Source organism: Peromyscus maniculatus, chromosome 8, assembly GCF_049852395.1.
Source record: "Peromyscus maniculatus bairdii isolate BWxNUB_F1_BW_parent chromosome 8, HU_Pman_BW_mat_3.1, whole genome shotgun sequence".
In the NCBI taxonomy this organism is placed as follows: Eukaryota; Metazoa; Chordata; class Mammalia; order Rodentia; family Cricetidae; genus Peromyscus; species Peromyscus maniculatus.
In genome coordinates, this window is record NC_134859.1 from 10,801,255 (window position 1) to 10,822,682 (window position 21,428).

General features: G+C 57.2%; 1 protein-coding gene across 5 annotated transcripts; it reads right to left on the reverse strand.

Moving 5' to 3' along the window:
• Positions 1 to 67: 67 nt before the first annotated feature.
• Positions 68 to 20,932, reverse strand: Glis2 (GLIS family zinc finger 2). 5 transcript variants are annotated; one of them, XM_076577946.1, is made up of 8 exons: positions 20,689 to 20,924; positions 9,530 to 9,607; positions 6,573 to 6,794; positions 5,408 to 5,580; positions 4,811 to 4,987; positions 4,595 to 4,728; positions 4,394 to 4,515; positions 68 to 2,724 (listed from the first exon to the last, which is right to left on the reverse strand). In XM_076577946.1, the coding sequence occupies exons 3-8, from the start codon at positions 6,742 to 6,744 to the stop codon at positions 1,934 to 1,936; spliced, it is 1,569 nt and encodes a 522-aa protein (XP_076434061.1). In that variant the 5' UTR covers positions 6,745 to 6,794; positions 9,530 to 9,607; positions 20,689 to 20,924; the 3' UTR covers positions 68 to 1,933. The 5 variants fall into 5 exon arrangements, with proteins under 5 accessions (XP_076434061.1, XP_076434059.1, XP_076434057.1 ...); XM_076577944.1 differs by lacking the exon at positions 9,530 to 9,607 and having other exon boundaries at positions 4,649 to 4,728; positions 20,689 to 20,932; XM_076577942.1 differs by lacking the exon at positions 9,530 to 9,607 and having other exon boundaries at positions 20,689 to 20,932.
• Between the last annotated feature and the right edge of the window lie 496 nt (positions 20,933 to 21,428).

Sequence of the window (21,428 nt, forward strand, 5' to 3'; positions counted from 1 at the left end):
CGTCGGAACGGCCATAGCCAAGATAGAGCAAGTGACCCAGTTCCTGGCACATCTACTATGCAGAAACCATCTTTGCAACTCACTTTTATTGTTTCTTTATAAACTTCCTCTCACATGGAGGAATATATTGTTATAGTCATTAGCTTATCTTTTTGTTTTGTTTTAACTCTATGCTAACAGCAATGGAGCCAAAAGGAGGAAAAACACAAGCTACAATAGAAAGGCACTTAGAACCTGTTAAAATACTGATGTCTGGGATGTGCGACGACGACAGACTGACAAGTACACCGGCCCTTCCAAGCCTGGTCTATCACGGAATCACATGCTGAGCTAATGTCGCCTTCCAGTGCCCGTGCTCTGTTCTGCGGCTCGAGTCTGAAACCCAATCCCCCAGCCAGGGACTTAAGGCCTAGGGCCCTAACGAGCCAGGAGGTTACTTGGATCATGGGTAGACCCGAAGACAGGAGACCAGCTCCTTAACTTGCTCACAGCCCCTTCAAGGGGTAGAGCCAGCACAGCCGAGCCCTATCAGGGCTGGGGTCCTGAGCCCTATCAGGGCTGGGGTCCTAAGCCCAGCAGTTGGGCAGGTCAGGTCAGGGTGACCCTTCTGAAACAGAAGGGCAGTCTGGGGAAAAGGAGAGTAGGCAGAGCTGCTCAGAAGAAGCAGAGCTACTAAGGACCCCCTACCATCCCAGCAGCTTTTGTTCTAAGGATGGGGAGGTGAGGGGCTTAGCCACTCTGCAGCCGAGGACAGAGGACAGCAAGAGGCCAGAGCTGGCACACCTAGCCTTCCGAAGCTGTGGAGCACAGTCCTCCAATGTCCTTGGCTTAGTCTAGCCCTACATAAGTGCTGACCTTATTCTGAGTAGTGCAGGCCCTGGGGGAGCTGGCTGGGGAGAGCCTGTGGGCCAGAGAGGCACCACCAACCAAGGAAAGGACTCAACTGGAAAGTCAGAGGAAACAACCTTGTCACGTGTCCAGGCCATTCTCTAGCCAGCTTTTCCCAAGCAGACGGTTGGTCCTCCAAATGCTGTGCTTGGTTGCCTAGCCTCCCTCACACCCAGGGGCTTCAGTGGTTTCTAGAAAGCTCCTTTCTGATGAGTCAGTCCTTCCCTGCATTCCATGACCTCGTAACCCCCAAACCTGGAGCCCACCTGGTATACACTGACACTTTGCAGACTTCTGCAGGGTAACAGTGCCAGGCCAAGCCAAGCTGGACCGGACCAGTACAATGATCCTTCGAACCTGCTTGCACACTCCCAAGGGAGAGGAGTGCTCAGCCACCCCTCCTCTTTAGAAAGCGTTGCCAGCCCTCTGGCGGTGCTGACTCGGGCGGGCAGAGGGGCACTGACAGCAGGCTTCTCTGCTAAGCAAGCAGGGAAGCACCTTGTCATAGCAGTAGGCAGGAAAAGGCGGCTTTCTCGTGCGCCTTGGCCAGGGCCTGTGTCTGTCTTGCTCTCCCTCCAGGGGTGGGCCGGAGGGAAAGGGGTCTAAGGAGTTCCCAGGCAGGGGCTCCCCAGCTGACAAGAAGGTAAGGCCCGGAGGAGTGTCAACCCGCCCAGACTGCTGTGGAGAGGAGTGCACCAGAGCAAGAGGCAGGACTGAGCCCTTGGAGGACAGGCAGAGGAAGGCCTCACCCAAGCTACGGGCTGGGGAAGTGGAGGTGAGTGAGGCCTTAGCACCCAAGAGCATGGCCTCCTTGGACAGCAGGTCCAAGCCAAGTCCACTCTGGAGCCAGGAAGCCACCAAAGACCTTCTAGCACCATCCTTGCTACCCAGCTTGTCTGGGGCTGCAGCCTCCCAGGAAGCAGACACTTGGGCCCCTGGAGCAGCAGGATATTATTGCTATTTCGCAGAAGAGTTTCTGTTCGTCAGGGGATGAGCCCACAGTAGGTAGCTGGCCTGTCACAGCTGGTAGGTGGGTAACCCAGGTTCAGTTTACCACAGCTGGTTTGAGCAGCACAGACCCTGGCGGGATGACCACCCAGCCAGGAGTTAGCGCCTCTGGACTGCTGGCTGCCGAGTTGCCCGTGGACAGGTCCAGTACAGTGCCCGGGAGCAAGGGGAGTCCATCAGGGCTTGGCCGGGAGCGGCTGCGCTCCGTCCTCTCCAGGGGGGGCTTGTGGTCCTCCAGGCCCAGGACCCTGGCAGGCACTGACCCACGACCTTTCTCCCCCTCAGCCTTGCTACCAGCGGAACCACCCAGGAGAGAGACCACAGGCAGGCCTAGTCCACCAGCCCCAAAGGGGGAGGGCAGCAGTGGGTTCTTGGCCAGATTGAGGGGTAGAACAGAGCCTGGCAGCCCAGGGCCCATGCCCCCACCTCCACCTCCACCACTGCCACAGGCCAGAGCACTGAGGTCAAGGGGGCCAGGAGCCAGGGGTAAGGGCAGGCCTGGCAGACTGGGGCCTCCAAAAAGGGCAGCAGGGTTTGGGATGATGATCTGAGCCCCACTGACATAGGAGCCGCTGTCGGGAGTGGGCAATGGTGGTTTCGGGGGTGGGCGTAGCTGCAGGAGCTCCTGCTGTTCATGAGACACAAAGTGACCGTGGGCTTTGATGTGCTTGCGCAGTGAGCTGGGGTCGGTGTAGCGCTTGTGGCAGCCAGGCATCTTGCAGTAGTAGGGCTTGTCTACGTAGTGGGTACGGGTGTGCTTGAATCGGTCACTCGAGTTGGAGTAACGCTTGTTGCAGCCCTCATAGGGGCAGACGTAGGGCTTCTCACCTGTAGGGGTGGGCTGCATTGAGGGGTCTCAATTCTGCCAGATCTTTCCACCTGTCCCCTTGCCTCTCCCAAGCCCAGAGCTCCTGAAGCATTCTGACTCTGATTTGGGAGACCATCCCTGTACCCGGATGAGGCTGACCCAGCTAAGGGCAGCTTGCAGGGGGAACTGCTGTGCACCCATCCTTTGCTATAGAGCCCGTGAACACTGCTGGGCAGAAGTCAACCTTGGCGTGTGCGCTGATGCAGACCTGGGCCCTGGTAAGCACTTCCATGTGGCCTTGCTCAGAATGGCTCACAGTGTTCTTTGTTTTTGTTTTTGGAGACAGGGTTTCTCTATGTAGCCCTGGCTGTTCTAGAACATCTCAGTAGACCAGGCTGAGCTCAGAGATCTGCCTGCCTCCTGAGTGCTGGGATTAAAGGTGTGCACCACCTTACCTGGCTTGAATCACAAAGTCACTATGCTGACCAGGACAGGAGCCACCTGTAGCCACTCAGCCTTTGAAATGAAGCTGGGTCCAGAAGGAGGTGTGCTGTGAGGCTAAGACAGACTACATCTCAAAGGCTGTGTGTGAGGAGGGCGTTTCATGTTCTGCTGTTTGGTTTTGGTCATTGTTCCTTTTCTTTTTTTAAACATTTATTTATTATGTATACAAAGCCAGAAGAGGGCAGCAGATCTCATTACAGATGGTTGTGAGCCACTATGTGGGTGCTGGGGATTGAACTCAGGACCTCTGTAATAACAGCCAATGCTCTTAACTGCTGAGCCATCTCTCCAGCCCCATTGTTTCTTTTTAGAAATGGGATCTCACTGTGTTGATCAAGATAGCCTTGACCTTCTAAGTTTGCAGGATTGTGGCGCATGCTTTGATCCCAGCATTTGGGAGGCAGAGGCAGGCACATCTCTGAGTTCAAGGCCAGTCTGGTCTACAGAGTGAGTTCCAGGACAGCCAAGGCTACACAGAGAACTTGTCTCAAAAAAACACAACAAAAAAAAACCAACAACTTTCCCCCTTCAAGCTAATTATTTGGGAATGCAGACATTCATCACCATACCCAGGTTTGCTGACATGTTTTTAAAATATTAAAATAACTACACACACACACACACTTATATATTGGGTTTCATAGGACACATAATTACAATTAATTTCACCTATTTCCTTTTTCTTTTTTTTTTTTTTAATTTAGTTTTGGGTTTTTTGGAGACATGGTCTCATATAATTCTGGCTGGCCTGGAACTTGCTCTGTAGACCAGGAAGGCCTTGAACTCACAGAGATCCTCTTGCCTCTTGACTCCCAAGTACTGAGATTAAAGGTGTGCGCTACCATGCCCAGCTTGCTCTCTTTACTGGAGTAATGGAGTAACTTAAAATGAGGTGTGTGGTCTGTGGGGCTTGGGGCACAATGCGGAGAGACAGACCTGGTCTGCCAGCCCTAAGGTGGCATCAGATGATCATACCCATATAAGGGCTCCCCTAGCTAATGTCCCAGCACTTGGGAAATGAAGGCAGGAAGATTAGGAGCCCATGGTCATCCTTGGCTACACAGTTAGAAACCAGCCTGGGTTACATGAGACCCTGTCTCAAACAAGGGGAGCAGGGTATGAACAATGAGATCTGTCCCTCTTTCCAGCCTTTCCCTGGAGCCCCTGCCTCCATGAGAAACTTACCTGTGTGGGAGCGGTTGTGGATCTTCAGGTTCTCCAGGCGGGAAAAGCTCTTGTTGCAGGTGGGACATCGGTGTGGCTTCTCATTGGTGTGAGTCCGGATGTGGATGAGCATCTTGTACCTGCTCCAGGGAGGGCCCGGGGGCACACTCAGCTCAATGGGCACCCAGCCCCTCCCTTCCTGCCCTCACCCTGCTCCCTCACCTGGCATTGAAGCCACGGCCGTGGCGGGCACAGCCCTCCCAATGGCAGCAGTACCGAGCATCCTGTTCCGGCTTGACATGATGGTCATTGACATGGTCAACCAGGTCTTGGAGGAGCTCAAAGAGCTGGTTACACTGTAAGGCCAGGCAGGCAGGGTTCTGATCCCAAGTAGGGTGCTGGCCCAGCCCTCTCCACTCTTCCCAGCTCCCAACTCACCTTGGCCCATCGACACACCAGCTGCTTGGCCAGGGGCAGCTCCGGTGACAGGCACTTGTCCTTGGGGGGTGTGAGGAAGGAGGAAGCAGGTAGGTGCAGAGCTCCCCCAGAGCCCAGGGGCAAGAAGAACTGGAAGGAGCTGGGGACACCATCCAAATAGCGAAGTGTCTGGAAATCCTAAAGAGTAAGAGGTTAGCGTACCCCACTGGCAGGTCCAGACACACACACACACAGACAGACACACACAATATCAATCCAAAAGACACCCTGAGTACTAATCCAAGGCACCTGTGTATATGACCTTGTTTGGAAATAGTCTTTTTAGGGGTAGTTAGTTAAGGTGAGGTCCTACTGCAGTATGGTGACCCTAAATCCAGCATCTTATGTCTTTATGGCAGAGGAAGGCCTAGACACAGACACACACGCAGGGGAAAGGACCAGCTGATGAAGATGTCACCTAGAGGTGACAGATGTAGTTAACAGCCTGGGAATGAGAATCCCTTTCTCTTGTTTCAAACCACCCAATTTGGTGGCACCTGCCTAGGAGCCCTCGGAAGCCAACATACCCTCTGTCTCTAGAATCTTCCCCCTCCTTACCACAGCAGTCGGCAGCGGAGGCAGGTCCCCATTGCCCTGGCGCTCAGGGGACAGGGAGCTGCTGCCATTTGGGGAGTCCAGTCCAGATGGTGGTGACAAGCTGAGGTCCCCCAGGGGAGCTGTGGAAAAGCGTCCATCCACCTTCTCAGGGAACTTGGGGTTCAGCAGGAAACCTGAAGAAGATCCTGTTTCAGGGAAGCAAGCTAGAGACCTGTTGGACCAAGTCCCACTACTTCGGGATCCCTACCATCATTTTCAACTATTCTGGGACCCCAGATACCCAAAGAGCAGCCAGGACAGTTCTAGTCATGACATCATCAGTCTGACCTTCGCCAGGAGAGCTGGCTGCCAGAAACAGGGAATGGGGCTGGCATGGTGGTTCATACCTGTAATCACAACCCTCAGAAGGCTGAGGCAGAAGGATCAAGAATTCAAGGCCATCCTGGGCTACATAGTGAGTTCAATGCCAGCCTGAACTACACCAGACCATCTCAACAACAACAAAAACAACAAGATGAGACTTATCTGATACATGGAACTGGAACACAAGACTACCTCACTCCCTGTCATGTTCTACCTTAGTGTTCCTTTCTGTAAAATGGGAAAATTGGGATGGGCTGACTCTTTTATCTCAAGCATGTGATAAAACTGGTTCTCAAGTCCAGTTGAAGGTACAGCAGATAAGGTGAGTACCACCACACTACAGGGAGCACAAAGCATCTTTAAGACACATCTGCCTAGCTCTGTCCCCAATCGCCACCCAGTTTAACCAGCCATACAATCTCGGAATCCAGAGACAATCCTGGGACTTTTGCTACTGCTTTGCCCCCCTCTACCTCTTTCCAGATCCTTCCACAGGCCCTGGTTGGAGGTATTTTTTGTTGTTGTTGTTGTTTTTGTTTGTTTTTTGTTGTTGTTGTTTTTGTTTGTTTTTTGATTTTTCGAGACAGGGTTTCTCTGTGTAGCTTTACGCCTTTCCTGGAACTCACTCTGTAGCCCAGGCTGGCCTCGAACTCCACCTGCCTCTGCCTCCTGAGTGCTGGGATCAAAGGCATGCACCACCACCGCCCGGCTAGGAGCCAGTTTTATATGCCCAGTGAGTAAATTGGGCAGGTCTCATAGGATGAATGGACAAGCATGGAGGTGGTACTTTCAAGCACAGTACCTGGTGGCGGGGAGCCTGGGGAGCCAGGTGTGGGGCTATCATCCACCAGACCCAACTCCCTATGCAAAGGGTGATGTCGGACCACACCCAGTGTCCTTTCCCGCTTCTCTCTCGCCGCCCGGAGCTTGGTGATGCTCAGCTTTAGGTCAAGCGGCTCGTCCAAGGAGTGCATGGTGATGGGGAGGGTCAAAGAGGGTACCCAGCTGGTCTTCAGGCAGGAACCTGGGGAAGGACACAGGCTGTATAGTGACACTGTAACCGTAGGTTTCTCCTTCCGCTATACCCACTAAAACCTGAAGAAGCAGAGGAGCAGAGACAACACCCTGAATGGCCTGGCTCACAGATATCACAGAGGGTCACCATCCACCCAATGCAAGATTCCACTGCCACTCCCCATAAGCCTTTTGGGATAGGCCAAGTTTATGATCTCCACTTAATGGTGAGAATAAATGTTCGAAACTGACTCCGGTGACGGTACTCACAATCTGGCAGAACAGCCAGACTTGAAGCTACGTCTCCCAGGACCTCGCTGGCTAAGTCCCAACTGTCACTTCTGATAGAACAGGAAGCTATGCTTGGGAAGCCTGCCAGTCTGAATTCAGAGACCTACAAGCAGGCTAGGGAGCAACAAGCATCCTCCAAGATGTAGGTAGCATTCCTCAGTGGCCAATTAAGCACCCAGGTGCCAGAAGTGCCTGTTCAGGGCAGGGAACTACGTCACCTCCGAGGGAAGCAGGCTGAGGGCCTGTCCCAGGCAGGCTGTGCAAAGCTTGGCCAGGAGAGTAAGGCCGAAGGTAGGCCTTCACAAGCCACCAGGGGGCAGCTGGGGACTGTGGTCAGGCCAGCTCTGCAGGGTCTGCTGGACCAGCAAAGGACAGTAGATAGTATTAAAAAGCAAAAGCTGGTAGTGATATTCTTCTAATTTCATTCTGTGATGTTCCTCCTGTTTGCACAATTTCTCACTGGTGTCACCTCCAAGATGTAAACGGACTCACAGCCCCCCTGACCTAAGAACAAGGCCAGCTCTTCCCCAGCAAACTTCATTTTTCCAGAAGCAGCAGACTCTCCTCTACCCATGAGAAGCCTCCTAGCTGTTTCCCCGCCTTTGTTCACGCAGACTGTCACACCTTCAAAATCTTTTTACTAGACACCCACACTATGAGACTCTACCACTGTATTTAAAACAAAAAGCGGGCATGGCGGGAAGAACCACGACCTGGGACATCCTCGGAACCAGAGCTGCCCAAGTGCCCTTACGGGGGTGAGCACGCCAGAGGGGACAGCGCTGTACCCCAGCCCATCTCTCCTCCAGGGCAGCTTCGCCTACACGGTCCTTGCTTGCACCCCAGCCCGCACATGCTTCCTACTGATCTCCCACGAGCTCCAGCTTTCAGGGCGTTCCCTAGGTACACAGGATAGCCCCTTCCTTGGCCTGCGACACTGCTAGTAAGGACATATCTCCAGCTCCCACTACATGTGGCTACATGCGATCTGGGCACACCAGGCTGCATCACTGGAGCACAGGAAGCCCGTCTTCACTGTGAGATTCAGGTCTGCAACTTGTCTCCACTGAAGCTGTCGGATGCCCTTGTTATGGCTCAGGCCATGCCTGGACTAGAGGCCTCACTGACACCCCGGTGACTCTCTGAGGAGTCCCAAACCCAGGTAGGTGGGCAGGTGACAGTGATGGGTGGCCTGTCTAGGCAAAGGCTGCCCTCTGCTTGACCTGCAGCCCATTAGGTCTGTCTGTCTGTCTCTCTACCTGTTTATTTTTAGACACAGGCCTAGTTCAACCTCCCTGAAGCTGCTCTATGCTGGGAGCCTGGAAGGGGAGGAAGGAAGTAAATATTTATGCTGATTAAGAATTCAGGAGCCAGGAAGGGCTGGTGGCCTAGTCCCTCTTCTGGCCCAAGGCCACAGGCCTCCCTGCCCCCAACACCCACCATGGAGAAAAGAAGACCACTGGCAAGGTGCCTGAGCTAGAAGAACCAAGTGCTGACTCGCAGTCACAGTGCCAACTGAGCAGGAGCCTCTGGCACCTGCTCCTGTCTCACGTGGTCCTCCCACCAGAGGGAGCCTGGGAGGAGCCACTAATCTGTCACCTGGTTCTGAGGACCTCAGGGTGAAGTGTTCACCTAGGGCTGGGAAGGCCCCAGCAGGAGCCCATCTCCCTGGGTGGAGCACCCACAGCAGGAAAGGGGACTCCAATGACTGCCTCCCACCATCAGTGAACCCAGTCTCCAGGGACACCCCTTCACTTCCTGTCCCTGGGTTCTGCCCTGGGAGGTAGGGGTTCATTTTGGAAGCCAGAACTCAGCCCAGGCGCCGCAGCCCCTCCTGGGAAAGGAAGAAGGAACCGCCCCAATGAGTCTCGCTAGTTTTCCTACCCATAGCCCCCCAGGGAGTAGACGGCCTATGACCCCACTCACGCTCTGACCTTGGCCAACCTCAAAGTCCTCACCCCTCTCCCATTCCCAGCCAGCAGCAGCCAGTCTGGGCTCAGCCTCGCTCTTTGTTACAGAGCTAGGTGAAAAGCAAGCGAGAGGCGGGTCCCCCACCCTTCTAAACAGCCTCTGCAGCTCAGCCCCTCCAGAGCTGGCCCTGTCAGCACCAGCCAGACTGAAATGCTTAGAACAAGGACCATGGGGGGCTGTGACCCAGAAAAGGTGAAGCTGCCTCCCTAGCCAAGACCTGGCTGCTTGCCCTTAGAGTTCTGGAGATCAGTAGGTAGAAGCTGGTAGTCCACAGGGGCAGGGACCTCACCTATCCCAGTCAAGTGTTCACGGGTGCAGTGCTATGGGCAGACCCCACCAGCCCGCTACAATCCCCACCTTGCTGGGGAAACCACCAGGGCCTCAGTTTCCCTACTGGTCGGGATGGCCAAGTGCCTCACACCCCGTTCTGGCTGTGGGAGAGCTCACTTGCCGTAGGCTGGGTGCACCCTGCGACACACCTACCTGCATGGGCCCGAGAGGGGGGCCCACATGGAGGTGGTCGTGTGGTCACATGGCCCAGGCCCCACGAGGCTCCTCCAGCTGCAAAAGGAACTAATTAGAACAGGGGAGCTGGAGGGAGCGGCAGTAAGGGAGGAAGTGCAAGAGGGGCTGGCTGAGCGGGGACCACCGGGGCGGCAGAGGTGGGGACAGCCCTCCCACAACCCGGGGCGGGGGTCACCCTGAGGGTGGGCTGGGCACCCCCGCCCCCCCGGCCAGCCATGCCAAGACAATGACTGCCATTGTGCGCCTGCCGCAGACCCTGCACAGACAGCCCCCAGCTGCAGCTCCTGCAGGGCACCCGGCCCCCTACAGACCTATCTGCCACCACCCCTCCCTCTTGGGGAAACCGAGCTTCAAAGTCACCAAGCTAATAGAAGGGGACCAGGACCCTGCTCAGGATGACGTCCTTCCTTCCGTGCCTGAGGGAGGGTATTTGGTTAGCCTTGAGTCTGGAGGGGTTGGAAAGGGAGGCCTACCTATGCGAGGTAGTCCCTCGGTCCCTGGCAAACGTTTAAGTACAAGGACCCAAGCAAGGTGGGGACTGCCCATCTACCCCACAGCAGTGTAGCTAGTGTGATGAAGAACACCCCATTTCGCCAGGAGTAGTCTTGAAACTGTCCATTTGGTGAGCTACAGCAAACCCAGCCTAGAACTTACACACAAGGGCCCAAGATGCACCTCTCCATGTAGTCAGTGATGGTGGCACATGCCTATACTATAATACCAGCACTTGAGAGATGGAGACATTTAGATCAGTAATTCAAGGCTAAGGTCAGCCTGGACTCACACACAGACACAGACACACACACACACACACACACACACACACACGTCACGGTCTCACTGAACAAAAGTTAAAACCAACTTGTCCCTGATGTGTGTCTCCAAATCTGGTAACCTGGACCATCACTTTAGCACTCTGGTCTTACAGACTGGGAATCTGAAGGCTGGGGGAAGTTCCTACCCCAGGCTGCAATCATGGGTGGCAAGACCAAGACCAAAGCCATGGTGCCTGTCACCGTACTGCCCTAGCCAGTGGCTGACGCCAGTGGCTGACAGTCCAACATGCCAGCATCAGTTACAGCAGGTGGTACTTCACGCCACTTTCCAGATGCAGAAACGGAGGCTCAGGAAGGTGGCCTGCCCTGGTCTCAGGGCTGCTTAGGTTGGTCACCACCTCCTCATCCCGAGGGCTTATGGAGCTAGGGGCAGAACCAGGAAAGGCAGCGGGCAGGCTGGGTGGGCACTGGAGGGGTGACAGGGTCGGGGGCCACCAGAAGGCTGGGAGAGCTGAAGCAGAAACGCTGCCAAAGCAAACTGCCCACAACCCCACATTCCTGGGAATCGGCTGTGCTCCGTGCCCTGGCCAAGAGCTCCACCCGCCTTGGCCGCCCAGCGAGGGAGGCTGGAAGGAACAGGACCTCTCGGGGGCCCCCTTCCCAACCAGGCAGCAGGCAGGGTTCCAAACACGGGTCAGACAACATGGTCTGCTCGGTTGCTTCCTGCCATGTCCCCTGACCCCCCTCTCCTCTCCTAAGGTGGGATGTAATATTCAACACAGAGAACAGAGTTAGACACACAGTAAGCACGTAGCAAAACTCATTCTAAGTGTCACCACTGAAGTCCCTAGTCTATAAGGACAACCCTGAGGAGGGACTGGCCCTCCCTGTGTACCCACAAACATTAAAATCTCATTCCAGACCAGAACTTTGGCTGGCCTGTACCCCTTGGAAGAACCTTGGCCCTCTACTGTCCCGTGGAGTGACCACAGAGTTGGGGGAGCGCCCACCAGCAGGGAGCCCTCCCTGTGGAGCCTGACTGAGCACTAAGTGGCCCTGGATGGAGGGTGCAGTGGCCAGAGGCACGTCCCAGAAGGGTTTGGGGTATGCCTTCCTTGGAAACCCATGATTAGGTATAGCCCCATGCCAGTCCAAGAGGGGCACCTAGCCTGCACATACCACCTCAGTAGAAACTCAAATGTCCCCAGACAGCCAGTCCAGATCAAAACTCTTCTCGCTAGAGGGCACTGGGGACTGGCTGAGCAGCAGCCGGGCACACGGTGTGTAGAGAACTTGGCTTCGGCAACTTCCCAGGGCAAAGCTTGCTTCAAACTACCTGGCTGTAGCCTCCTCTGGCTGTGTGGCCTCCCACAGGTCACTGTCACTCTCCAAGCCTCCGGACGACAGTTTCCTCATTGGTAACTCAAGCACTACAATAATGATCCCAGGACATCCTATAGGACAAGCCTTGGCCCGGTGCCTGCCCCATGGAAGATGCTGGTATCTGGGGCTAGTCACAAGCCCTAAGGGTTCCCATTTCTGCCCCCGGCTGAGGGTGACCCACACAGTGAGTCTCCCAAGGTCACCCAGAGCTGAAGCGATAAAGCCAGCAGGTGTGCCCCATCACCCCCCCTCCCCCCCAGAGGCGCTTCCTTGTCCTGCACCAACAGGAGCGGTGACGAGGACCGGGAAATCCTCAACATCCCTGGACACTCATGCAAACATGTGGCCCTCCAGCTGCAAGGTCTGTCCGGCCAAGAAGCCTCCAAATGTTCTGGTGGCTCTGGGCCCCTTCTCCGGCCCCCACCTCCCGCTGCCTGCCCGCCTGCAGCCACCTTTGAACAACTATGTCTGGTATTTTCCTGTCTGCCCAGCTTTGGGGGGGGCGGGTATGGGGCCATGAGCAAGGCCGCACCTGGGCCTCAGCCAGAGGCAAGCCAGCCAAGCAGCCCCCACACTGCCTGCCAGGCTGGAAGGGAAGGACACAGGGCTGGGCAAGGCCACCAAAATCCCTGGGAGGGGTGGGCAGCAGGGAGCCAGACGGGGCACACACCCAGCAAGGCCCAGCACAGGCAGAACTACCATTCGGGGACTGGAGGCGGACGCAGCCTTTTTGGTAGAGCGCTTGCCTAGCACACACAAGACTCCGGGCACTGCACAGACCAGGTGTGGTGGCAAAGGCCTGTAACCCCAGCATTCAGGTCAGCATGGGCAACATAGTAACACCCCGTCTCACAAAACAAAAAACAAAACCTGCCACACTGCTGTTCCGGGGAGGGGAAGTCCTGTGGGGTGGGGGTGAGGAATAGCCTATGTGCACTCACTGGAGTGCCGAGGCCAGCACAGGTAGCGCCAGTATTTCACCGATGGGCAGTCGGTGGGCAAACATGTGTCTCACCCTTGGGCACAACAGCACTGAAGCCTCGCCTCGGTCTCAACGGCAGGTGCCACTGCTTAAGGGACCGGATAGGTATGGGTGACCAATCCACAAAGGCAAGGAAACTACTTCCCACGCCCGGCAAAGCCCATAAGCACATCAGGAGGTCCACACCTGAGGCCCACTCCTCCCACTCCCCTGGGGCAGACACCAGGCCACTGTGACCAAGCACACCTGCCAGCTCCCCAGCGGGAGGGTGGAGGCGGGCTCTGGACTTTGGCCCTTCCGGGCCGCTTCATTTGTGCATTCCAACGCAAGGCTCTCTGCTGGGGTCCAGGATAAGTCAGATGGAACAAGACCTGAAGGTCGCAGCTATGGAGGCAGTGAAACAATGTCAGGGGTACCCAGCTCTGCGGGGGGCGTGGGGGAGGGGGAGGGGGGCAGATCTGATAAGGCCAGGAGGACACAACAAACCTGGGAGCTAGAGCTGGCATCACCTGCCTGTACTTCCCGCTACTTGGGAGGCTGAGGCAGGAGGATTACAGATTCTGGACTATAGAGTGCGTCCAAGGCCAGCATGGGCAACACAACAAGATCCTGTCTCAAAAAGTGAAAAGAGGAGAGATCCCTCCCATGGAGGACCTCCTACTCTCGGGGGCTCTTTCTCACTTAAGTCTGCATTTGCTCTAAAAATACAAGTGGCTCAGGGGGAGAGAGCGCTTGCCTGGAGTACAGGAGACCCCAGGTTTCATGCTAGTACCGTAAAAAGAGCAGAAAGTCTGGGGACAAAGGACCAAGTACTCCCTGGCCAGGGACAAGCCAACAGTCTCCCCGTGGACTATCCTGGTCTAGCCTGCCACTCCTGCGAATGAGGTGCTATTCGCGCCCGCCCCGTCTTCAAGTTAAAGTTAACTGTCAAGGTCACTGCTTGCAAACCACGGGGAGGCTGGGATTCAAAGCAGTCTTCCGGCCCAAGGTTGCACCAAAGCACCAAAGGAATGCCCCTCCAAAGCCCACAGTAAGTCTGGCTGTCATTCAGGAGAGGACAAGGCAGCAGAGGAAGAGGCCTGTCAGAGGGACTGGACCAGGAGCTGAGGAGCACTGGGGAGCCACAGCCTGTTCTGCACAGAGGAGTGCCACTTGCCCCTTCCGCTCAGAGCCTCCTACCCTTAGCCTCTCCTCAGAATCCTTGCCTCCTGAAAAGCCTGAGGCTTACTTATCAAGTGGACAGCTACCCATACTCCCCTGCAGCTATCAGCTCCCTGACCCCTCCTCCGGCATGTCTTCTGTGACATACCCTCTCCAGCCTCAGCCTCTTGGCTCACCTTGTCCCTGCTGCTGCTGAAGGCCGGTGATTCACCAAGCCCAACAACAATGCCACAACAGCCCTGGGTCCAAGTCCTGGCGAATGCATCACTAACACCACAATGTCGCCAACCCTCAACTGTGCCAAGTGTGCCTGGCCCTTGCAGTGAGTGTCCTGGTTAGTGCCACCTGACCTTTGGCCTCAGGCCTTCTCCAGGCAGAAGCCTCCTTCCAAGAAGAAAGGCCTGAAGTGGGCAGGAACTAGGGCTCCCAGGCAGCTCCGAGCCCACTGAGGAAGAAAAGGGGTGACCAGGACTAGAGAAGACGGCTCAGTTGGTCAAGTCTTGCCAGGTAAACATAAGCACCCGAGTTCAGGCCTCAGAACCCATGAGACAAAGGCCAGGCACAATGACCCATACTTATAATACCTATACTGGGAAAACAGACAGACAGATCCCTGGAACTCAGCCGAGCTGAGGTGAGTCCAGTGAGTCCAGGGCTATCAGAGAGCTATCTCAAAAAGACAGATGGACAGCTTCTGAGGAATGACACCCAAGATCAGCTTCTGGCCTCTACATACACAACACACACTCACACATGTATGCACAAACATGAAGACACACACACACACACACACACACACACACACACACTCACACATGTATGCACAAACATGAAGACACACACACACACACACACACACACACACACACACACACACACCAAGGGAAGGTCATCCAGCAGACCCTCGCCCTGCTCCTGCTGACCCAGAGCCCAATCCTCTTCCCATAATGAACTGAGCAGAGATGTGAAGTCCTGAGCTATGGGGTGGAAAAACCAGTTATGCCTTGATTTGATAGAAGGCGAGACCCTGGGTCTCAGCTTCCCCACTGTAAAAGAATGGGGCTGGCCTGGACCCTGGGAGCTGGGACACCCCAGAACATCCAGACTGGTGTCCTCACGTGGTTCTGTTGCCCCCAAGCTTCACGTCTCCCAAACATTTGGTCTTGGGTGGATGTTTGTTGAGTGAGTAAGTGAATTCAGTTGCATGTCTATTATCAGGTGAGGTGGTAGGTACAGGTGCCGTAAGCCCTACAAATGGAAGTGTCTTCCAAGGTCAATGTTGGAAGCAGGACCCAGGACCCAGTAGTCTTTTCCTCCTGTCTGGGGCACACAGTGGGACCAGGTAGACTGGAACAAGGGTTGAGAGGGGAGAAATGGTATTGCCATTACTGGTCAGCTGGGAGGACTAAAAGGACCCAACTCCTCAGCTTCATCCCTGGGACCCCCACCTACCCTAGCCCACACAATCGCTGCTGGCCTCTACCCTTCACCCTTCCTCAGAGTCACCCCTTTCTGCCTAGCTTACCCACTCAGCTCCACAAAGCAAACCCAGAAGCCAGGGAAGCCTTCAAATCCATCCTCACTCACAAGGAAATGCCCATCAGAAGGGGCCTGCCAGACCCAACCTGATCCAGGGTCTGTGGAACAGAGCAGGATAAGGTATCCTTGTGACTCGGCCCCCAGCACACAGGAAGGAGGGAGGGACTTCAGAACAGGAAAGATGAGAAAAGGTCCAATAGCCTTCTCAGAGGAGGGGCACCACAGTTGGGGGCCAGGGCACCTGTACATGGCAGTGTGGGCTCTGAATGAAGACCAATGTGACTCAAGGGAGGACTAGCCCAGGCAGGCTGGAATACGCCAGTCAGATGCAGAGGGCAGTGGAGGCAGAAGACAGGCTTCCTGGGTGGGATACGGGCGTAGACTTGGGAATTAGGACTGGAGCCGAGCAGGTTCCAGTTGAAGTGGCATTTCATGGCCCAGACAGTTCCAGACGCCAGGATACCTTACCCTGCTCAGTTCCACAGACCCTGGGCCCTCAGAGACTTGATCAGGTTGGGTCTGGCAGGGTAAGATAGGCCCGCAGGCTTCCCTGGCTTCTAGATTTGCTTTGTAGAGCTGAGTGGGTAAGCTAGGCAGAAAGGGATGACTTCTGTCCTCCCCTCACTCCAAGAGACCACAGGACAAGTCACCAAATCTCTCAGAGCCTCAGTTTCCCCCCCCCCCCCACTAGCCTCCCCAAACCCTTTTTACTGCTGAGATCTCAAGGAGATGCGGATTGGTGGTCATGGTGAACCACAGAGACCCTGTCTGGTGGGCGGGACTGTTGTCTCTCAGGCTCCCAGCTAACTCAGGAGGCTCAGCAGCCTCCAGGGTGCTCTGCTGGGTTTCCAGCCGCTCCCGGTCCCCTCTCCTAGCCCTCTGCTAAGGCACACACATTTCACAACTGGAAGGCCCCAGACCCTCCCTGTGGTGGGAACTACCTGGCCTCTCAGGCATCCAAGACAAAGGACTTGAGGAGCCCTTGCTGCTCAGTCCTGGCACTGGAAGATTCTCAGCCCCTTTGCCCATCCCCCACCAAGGGCATCTGGAGCAGATGGGAAGCCCCTGCTCCTGAAGCCGGCTCATTCCCCTCCCAGCCCAGCCACCAGCTAACGAGGGCCTCCCCCTCCCGTCTGGGGGATGGGGAGTGAACAGCCACAGTCAAGGACTGTGCCTGCCCAGCCTGGAGGAAGGTGTCCCAGCTGCAATGCCAGAAGGGTCACCCAGGCTGGACCTCTGGACTCCCAGGGGATCAACCAGTGATAAAGGAGGTTTCTAGAGGCCTTCTTAGGAAGACCTGTGAGCACCCCCTCCAGGGCAGGAATGGGGAGGAGAGCCAGGCCTAACCACTCATCCATCACACTTCTCCCGTGGAGAGGTGGGGTGAGGCAGCTCCATAGGAAAGACGAGCGAGGGGCTCAGGGAACCCAGCTCAGGGGACAAGGCCCCAGCTACATCCAGACTGGGAAGCTGGCTGACACGCCCCCTCCCACAGATCTAGGTGCCCACTGGCCCTTTTCCATCCCCAGCCTCAGTAGTTCCTCATTTATCAAATTGGGATTAATGGGTCTGTCCCAGGTTTGGCAATTTCAGGTGAGGGTGCAGTCTCTGTCAAGTTGGCCAGGCAGTGGAAGGCATGTATGCTGGCTGGATTTTTCCAACGGGTACTCAGGAGGGATTAACGCCCCATCCCCCAACAACACCGGTCCATTGCTGTCCCAACCCAACCTACCTGGGGACTGCTGCCACTTTTTATTATCCAGAGTAGGAGGGATGTCTCTGCTAAGGGGGAAGATGTGGGGGCACACATTCAGGCACAAACACTCCCCCTGGACCACTAGCACCAGCAGGCTCCGTCGTCCTGTTCCTGAGATCAAAGCAATGGCTCAGTCTGTCCAATCAGCAGTGGAGGTGCTTGCTAAAAATGCCCAGTTCCCAACCTGGCCATTAAAACTCACCAAGGTAGGGCCCTGTGCAGCCACCTAAGAGAAACACTGGGTGAGCAGCTGCGTCCCAAGCCTCACGAGGACTACAGTCCATCCTCCCAGAACTGAGACAGAGACGGACCTGGCCAGTCACCTGGCTCCGGTGTCCTCGGAGAGGTGAATCTCCATATGCATGCTTGGCTTCTAACTCAGCATGGGGGTATTCCACAACTCCTGAAGGCGGCCTCTAAGCAGGATGGAGAACCTCAATGCTCTGCCTAGACCCAGAGACCCTTGCAATAGCTAAGAAAGGGTCCCTCGTTGCTTAGCACACACCCATGTCAGCCACAGGGTCCCCACCATCCTTGAAAAGGGCCTCCCCACTCAGTACTTTATAATAACAGCTGTAAGTGAACAGAGAAGGGATTCAGGGGCAGCCTTGGGAAAGGCTTAGCCCCTCACTCTGCCTTGATTGAGGGTCTCTCCTTTGAAATCCAAATTTCCCACTTGGGTAAAGAGCCCACCTCATTTTCCCCTGGGATGCAGGAACCCTCAGCGGATCTTGCAGAGAGGCACATGAAGCTGGGGGGTCAAGCCAGGAGCATCGCACACACACACCCCAGCCCTCCTTCTCGGTTAAAGAGCCCCAAATGCCTCCCAAAAAGCAGAACTGCAGGCCCCAGCCTCAACATCTGGTCCCCCAGCCACAGCTGTTACCCTCCTCCTTCATGCTGGGATTGCCCCAAACCCTGCCCAGCACTGGCACCGCCCTCTCCCATAAGTGGGAAATTCAGATTCCAGGAGAATCCAGCTGGGGAGTCGGAAATGTGCATGGGAAAATGTCGCGAGGAAAAACACATTCTTCACTCTACACTGGAGCCAGCACAGACCCTGGAACAATTTAGGTGGCCAGTGGACCCTCCCACGGCACAGGGCCAAGGCTGGGCCAGCCTTGGAGGGGAGCCTGAGACGCAGAGGTGAGGTCCAGCTTCCCTCCAGCCCTAGGGAGGGGCCCTGGCAGACCTGTCTGCCTGGGGTCGGGTTTGCCCTCTAGCCCCTCACTGGTACTCCCACTAAGGAGAGGGCTGGAGAAGAAATGGCTATGGCTACCCTTCTGCAGCTGAGCCTTTTAGAAACAAAAGCTCTGTGGGGATGAGGTTTGCACGATTGTTTAAAATGAGGTTTTGGGATGTCTGTGGCATCCAGTTATTCATACTGGCTCCACCCACGGATAATTGAGAGTTGGCTTTTGTTGGACGTATCCTTTCTCCCTGCCCCCACTGACAGGCCAACCTAGTCTTAGGACTCAGAAAGCTCACCTTGCCTGACCCTAGAGTTTACAGATGAGGAAACTGAGGCCTGGACAGAGGAAGAGCCAGGCCAAAGAACACCCAAAAGCTGGTGGTTATGCCAAGATTTGAACCCAAGACGCAAAAAGTGTGTTTTGGCCAGGAGCTTTTCCCCATTCACTCTACACAGATTGTGTCCTGGCTCCAGCAAGTCCCCAAAAGCCACTGACCCCAAAAGCAGTAGTGCCTGGAAGTGGGGTGACTCATTGTCTGGCTTCCCAGCCCCCCCCCTATCTATGAGGGAGGGCTGGCAGGTGTCCCTGTATAGAGAGAGCCAAGAGCGGGAGAGTTGCCCCAGGGGGCCGGGGCTAGGGTCACTCTGGGGACGGAGAGCCCCAGCTGGAGGGATTTAACACCAAAGGTCAGGGGTCACAGACAGGGAAGGGCAGGCAGGCACAGGGGGTCAGGGGGTCAGCACTAATGGTAGCTCCGGAAAGAGGGGGGAGGGGGGAAGGCTAAAAAAACAGGTCTGCTTCCAAGGGGTCCCCACCCCACAAAACCAATGCTGGCACGGCCCCGGGCTTGACTGGCAGCAGACAGGGACATACTGAGCTAGGAATGAGCTGGGAGTGGGCTAGACTGCAGCTCAGCAAGGGGTGTCTTAGGAGACCCCCCCAGGTGCAGCCCCTCCCCCAGTACAGTCCAGGGCCAGCTGTGAGGCCCAGCCTGAGCCCAGAGGGAAGAAAAGAGGAGGCCAGAGGGAGGGCTCTGAGGTCACTAGAGAGGGATGTGTGGGCTGGGATGAGACAGCTGTGGTACTGTGCCACCAGAGTGGGGCCTGGGGAGAGGTGGGCACAGTGCAGTGGTCCCTTTACACTCCCTGATCCAAGGGGCTTCAGAAAGCTGGCAGGGAGAGCAATTGTCTCCCTAGCCACTGCCTCAGACCCACCTTCCTTCCCGGGTGCCAGGACAGCTGAGAGGCTGCTGTGCAGGGTACCTGCCACAGAGGACCAGACTCGGGCCCTAACCCTGTCCCAGACGAAGACCCATGGGAGCTCAGGCCTTGGTAGGGCCATTGGCTGGCCCGGCTGCCCCCTTGGTGTCAAGCATTCCCTCCAGAGCCAAGATCTGGGGCTGCGATGGCTGGGGGCCCAGGGCTCCTCCCAGCATCCCTTCCAGCTTCCCAGGCCCCAGGGCAGGGCTGGGCAACTCCCTGCAACCAGTGCTTCCCGGCCACCCTCCGGCTGGGCTGGGCGGGCCCTCCAGGATAGGCAGCCAGGCAGCATGCTGCCCTGTTGTGGCCTGAGTACCCTACTGGGCAGGGCAGTGTGCCAAGGCGTCCAGGTGCCAGCCTGGACTCCAGCCCCATCCCAGGGGGCCTGCAGGAAGACACAGGAATCTTCCTGGTAGGAGGAGGATGCACCTGCCTAGCCCCCTCCTCCAGACCCACCCTGAAGATACAATCACTCACCCTCCCCATCCTGCCAGGTCCCTCACCTGCTTCCATCCACCTCGCAGGAGTGGACCAAACGCTAGACAGTTCTCCAGCTCCCGGTGCTGAAACAAGGGACGCCCCACTCCCTGCCTTTCCCGGGGCTTGCTAAGGGCAGCAAGAAGACTTCCCCCAGGCAGGGAGGGCACCTTCCAAGCAACCTGAGCGCACCGGTGAGCAAACGGGGCTGCCTGATGCCCCTTACAACTTCATGCCCGGGCTCCGGGTGCCCCCCTCTCACCTCGCAGCGCACCCCCACCGAGACCGCCCAACTTCCCCACTGAAGTTTGCGCCCGCCCCGAGCCCGGCCGCAGTTCGGCTCGGCCTCCAGACAGAAGGAGGGAAGGGAGGAGAAAAGACTGGGAGATCGAAGGACCCAGCCAGGGAGCAGGCAAGGGAGGGAGCGCGCAAACCAGCGAGCGCAGGGGCCTCAGCGAGGGCTCACAATGGCCCGGGCCGAGGCGTGGACGCGGGAGGGGGAGGCGACCCTCGGGCCCCGCGGCCCCTCACCGCGGGCAAGTCCCCGGCCCGGTCCGCGTCCTCCCGGCGCGACCCCGGGGGGCTTCCTACCTCGGCGGCCGGGCTGACTGGCTCCGGCTGCGGGTTCCGGCGGTCGGGGGACAGCGGGGGGCGGGCGAGGGGGAGGGCCGGGGCGGGCGGGGGCCCGGGCGCTAGGCTCACGGGGCGCGGGCTCCCCTGGCGCGGCCGCCCGGCGCCCGGCCGCTCCGCCACATCTGCAGCTCGGGGCAGGGAAGGTGGCCGCGGCGGCCCGGCCGTGCGGGGATGTCTTTGCGAGGGAGGGAGGAGAGAGAGGAGGAGGGAGGGGGCGGGAGGAGGGACCGTCGGCCGTGGAGGAGGGCGAGGAGGAGGGGCGCGGGGGGCGGCCTCCCTCCCTCGCGGCTCACTCGCTCCCGCCCTCCCTGCAAACCCCTCTCGCCACCGCGGCCCCAGGCCCGGGGCGCCAGCTGCCAGGCGGAGCGTGCGCGTCGGGGGGGAGGGGGCGGCCGGCTGGGCCGGGGGAGGGGAGGAAGGGCGGACAGCAGCGGGAGCGGGCACCGGGAAGGAGGGAGGGAGCCCCGCCGTGGCCGAGGCGTGAGTTCTCCTCGACACCCCCCTCGCCTGCCGCGGTCCCGCCCCCGGCCCGAGGGCAGCGCTAGGACACGGCCCGGAGGTGGCCTGGGAGGCGGGGGTGGAGGGGTGGGGGGGGAAAGGACGAGATATCCCGCCCCTGGGGAAGCCTGGGAGAGGGGCGGGCGCGCCGGCCTGGAGGAAAAGCCCCAAGGACCGGGAAGATGGAGGAGGCTGCAGCG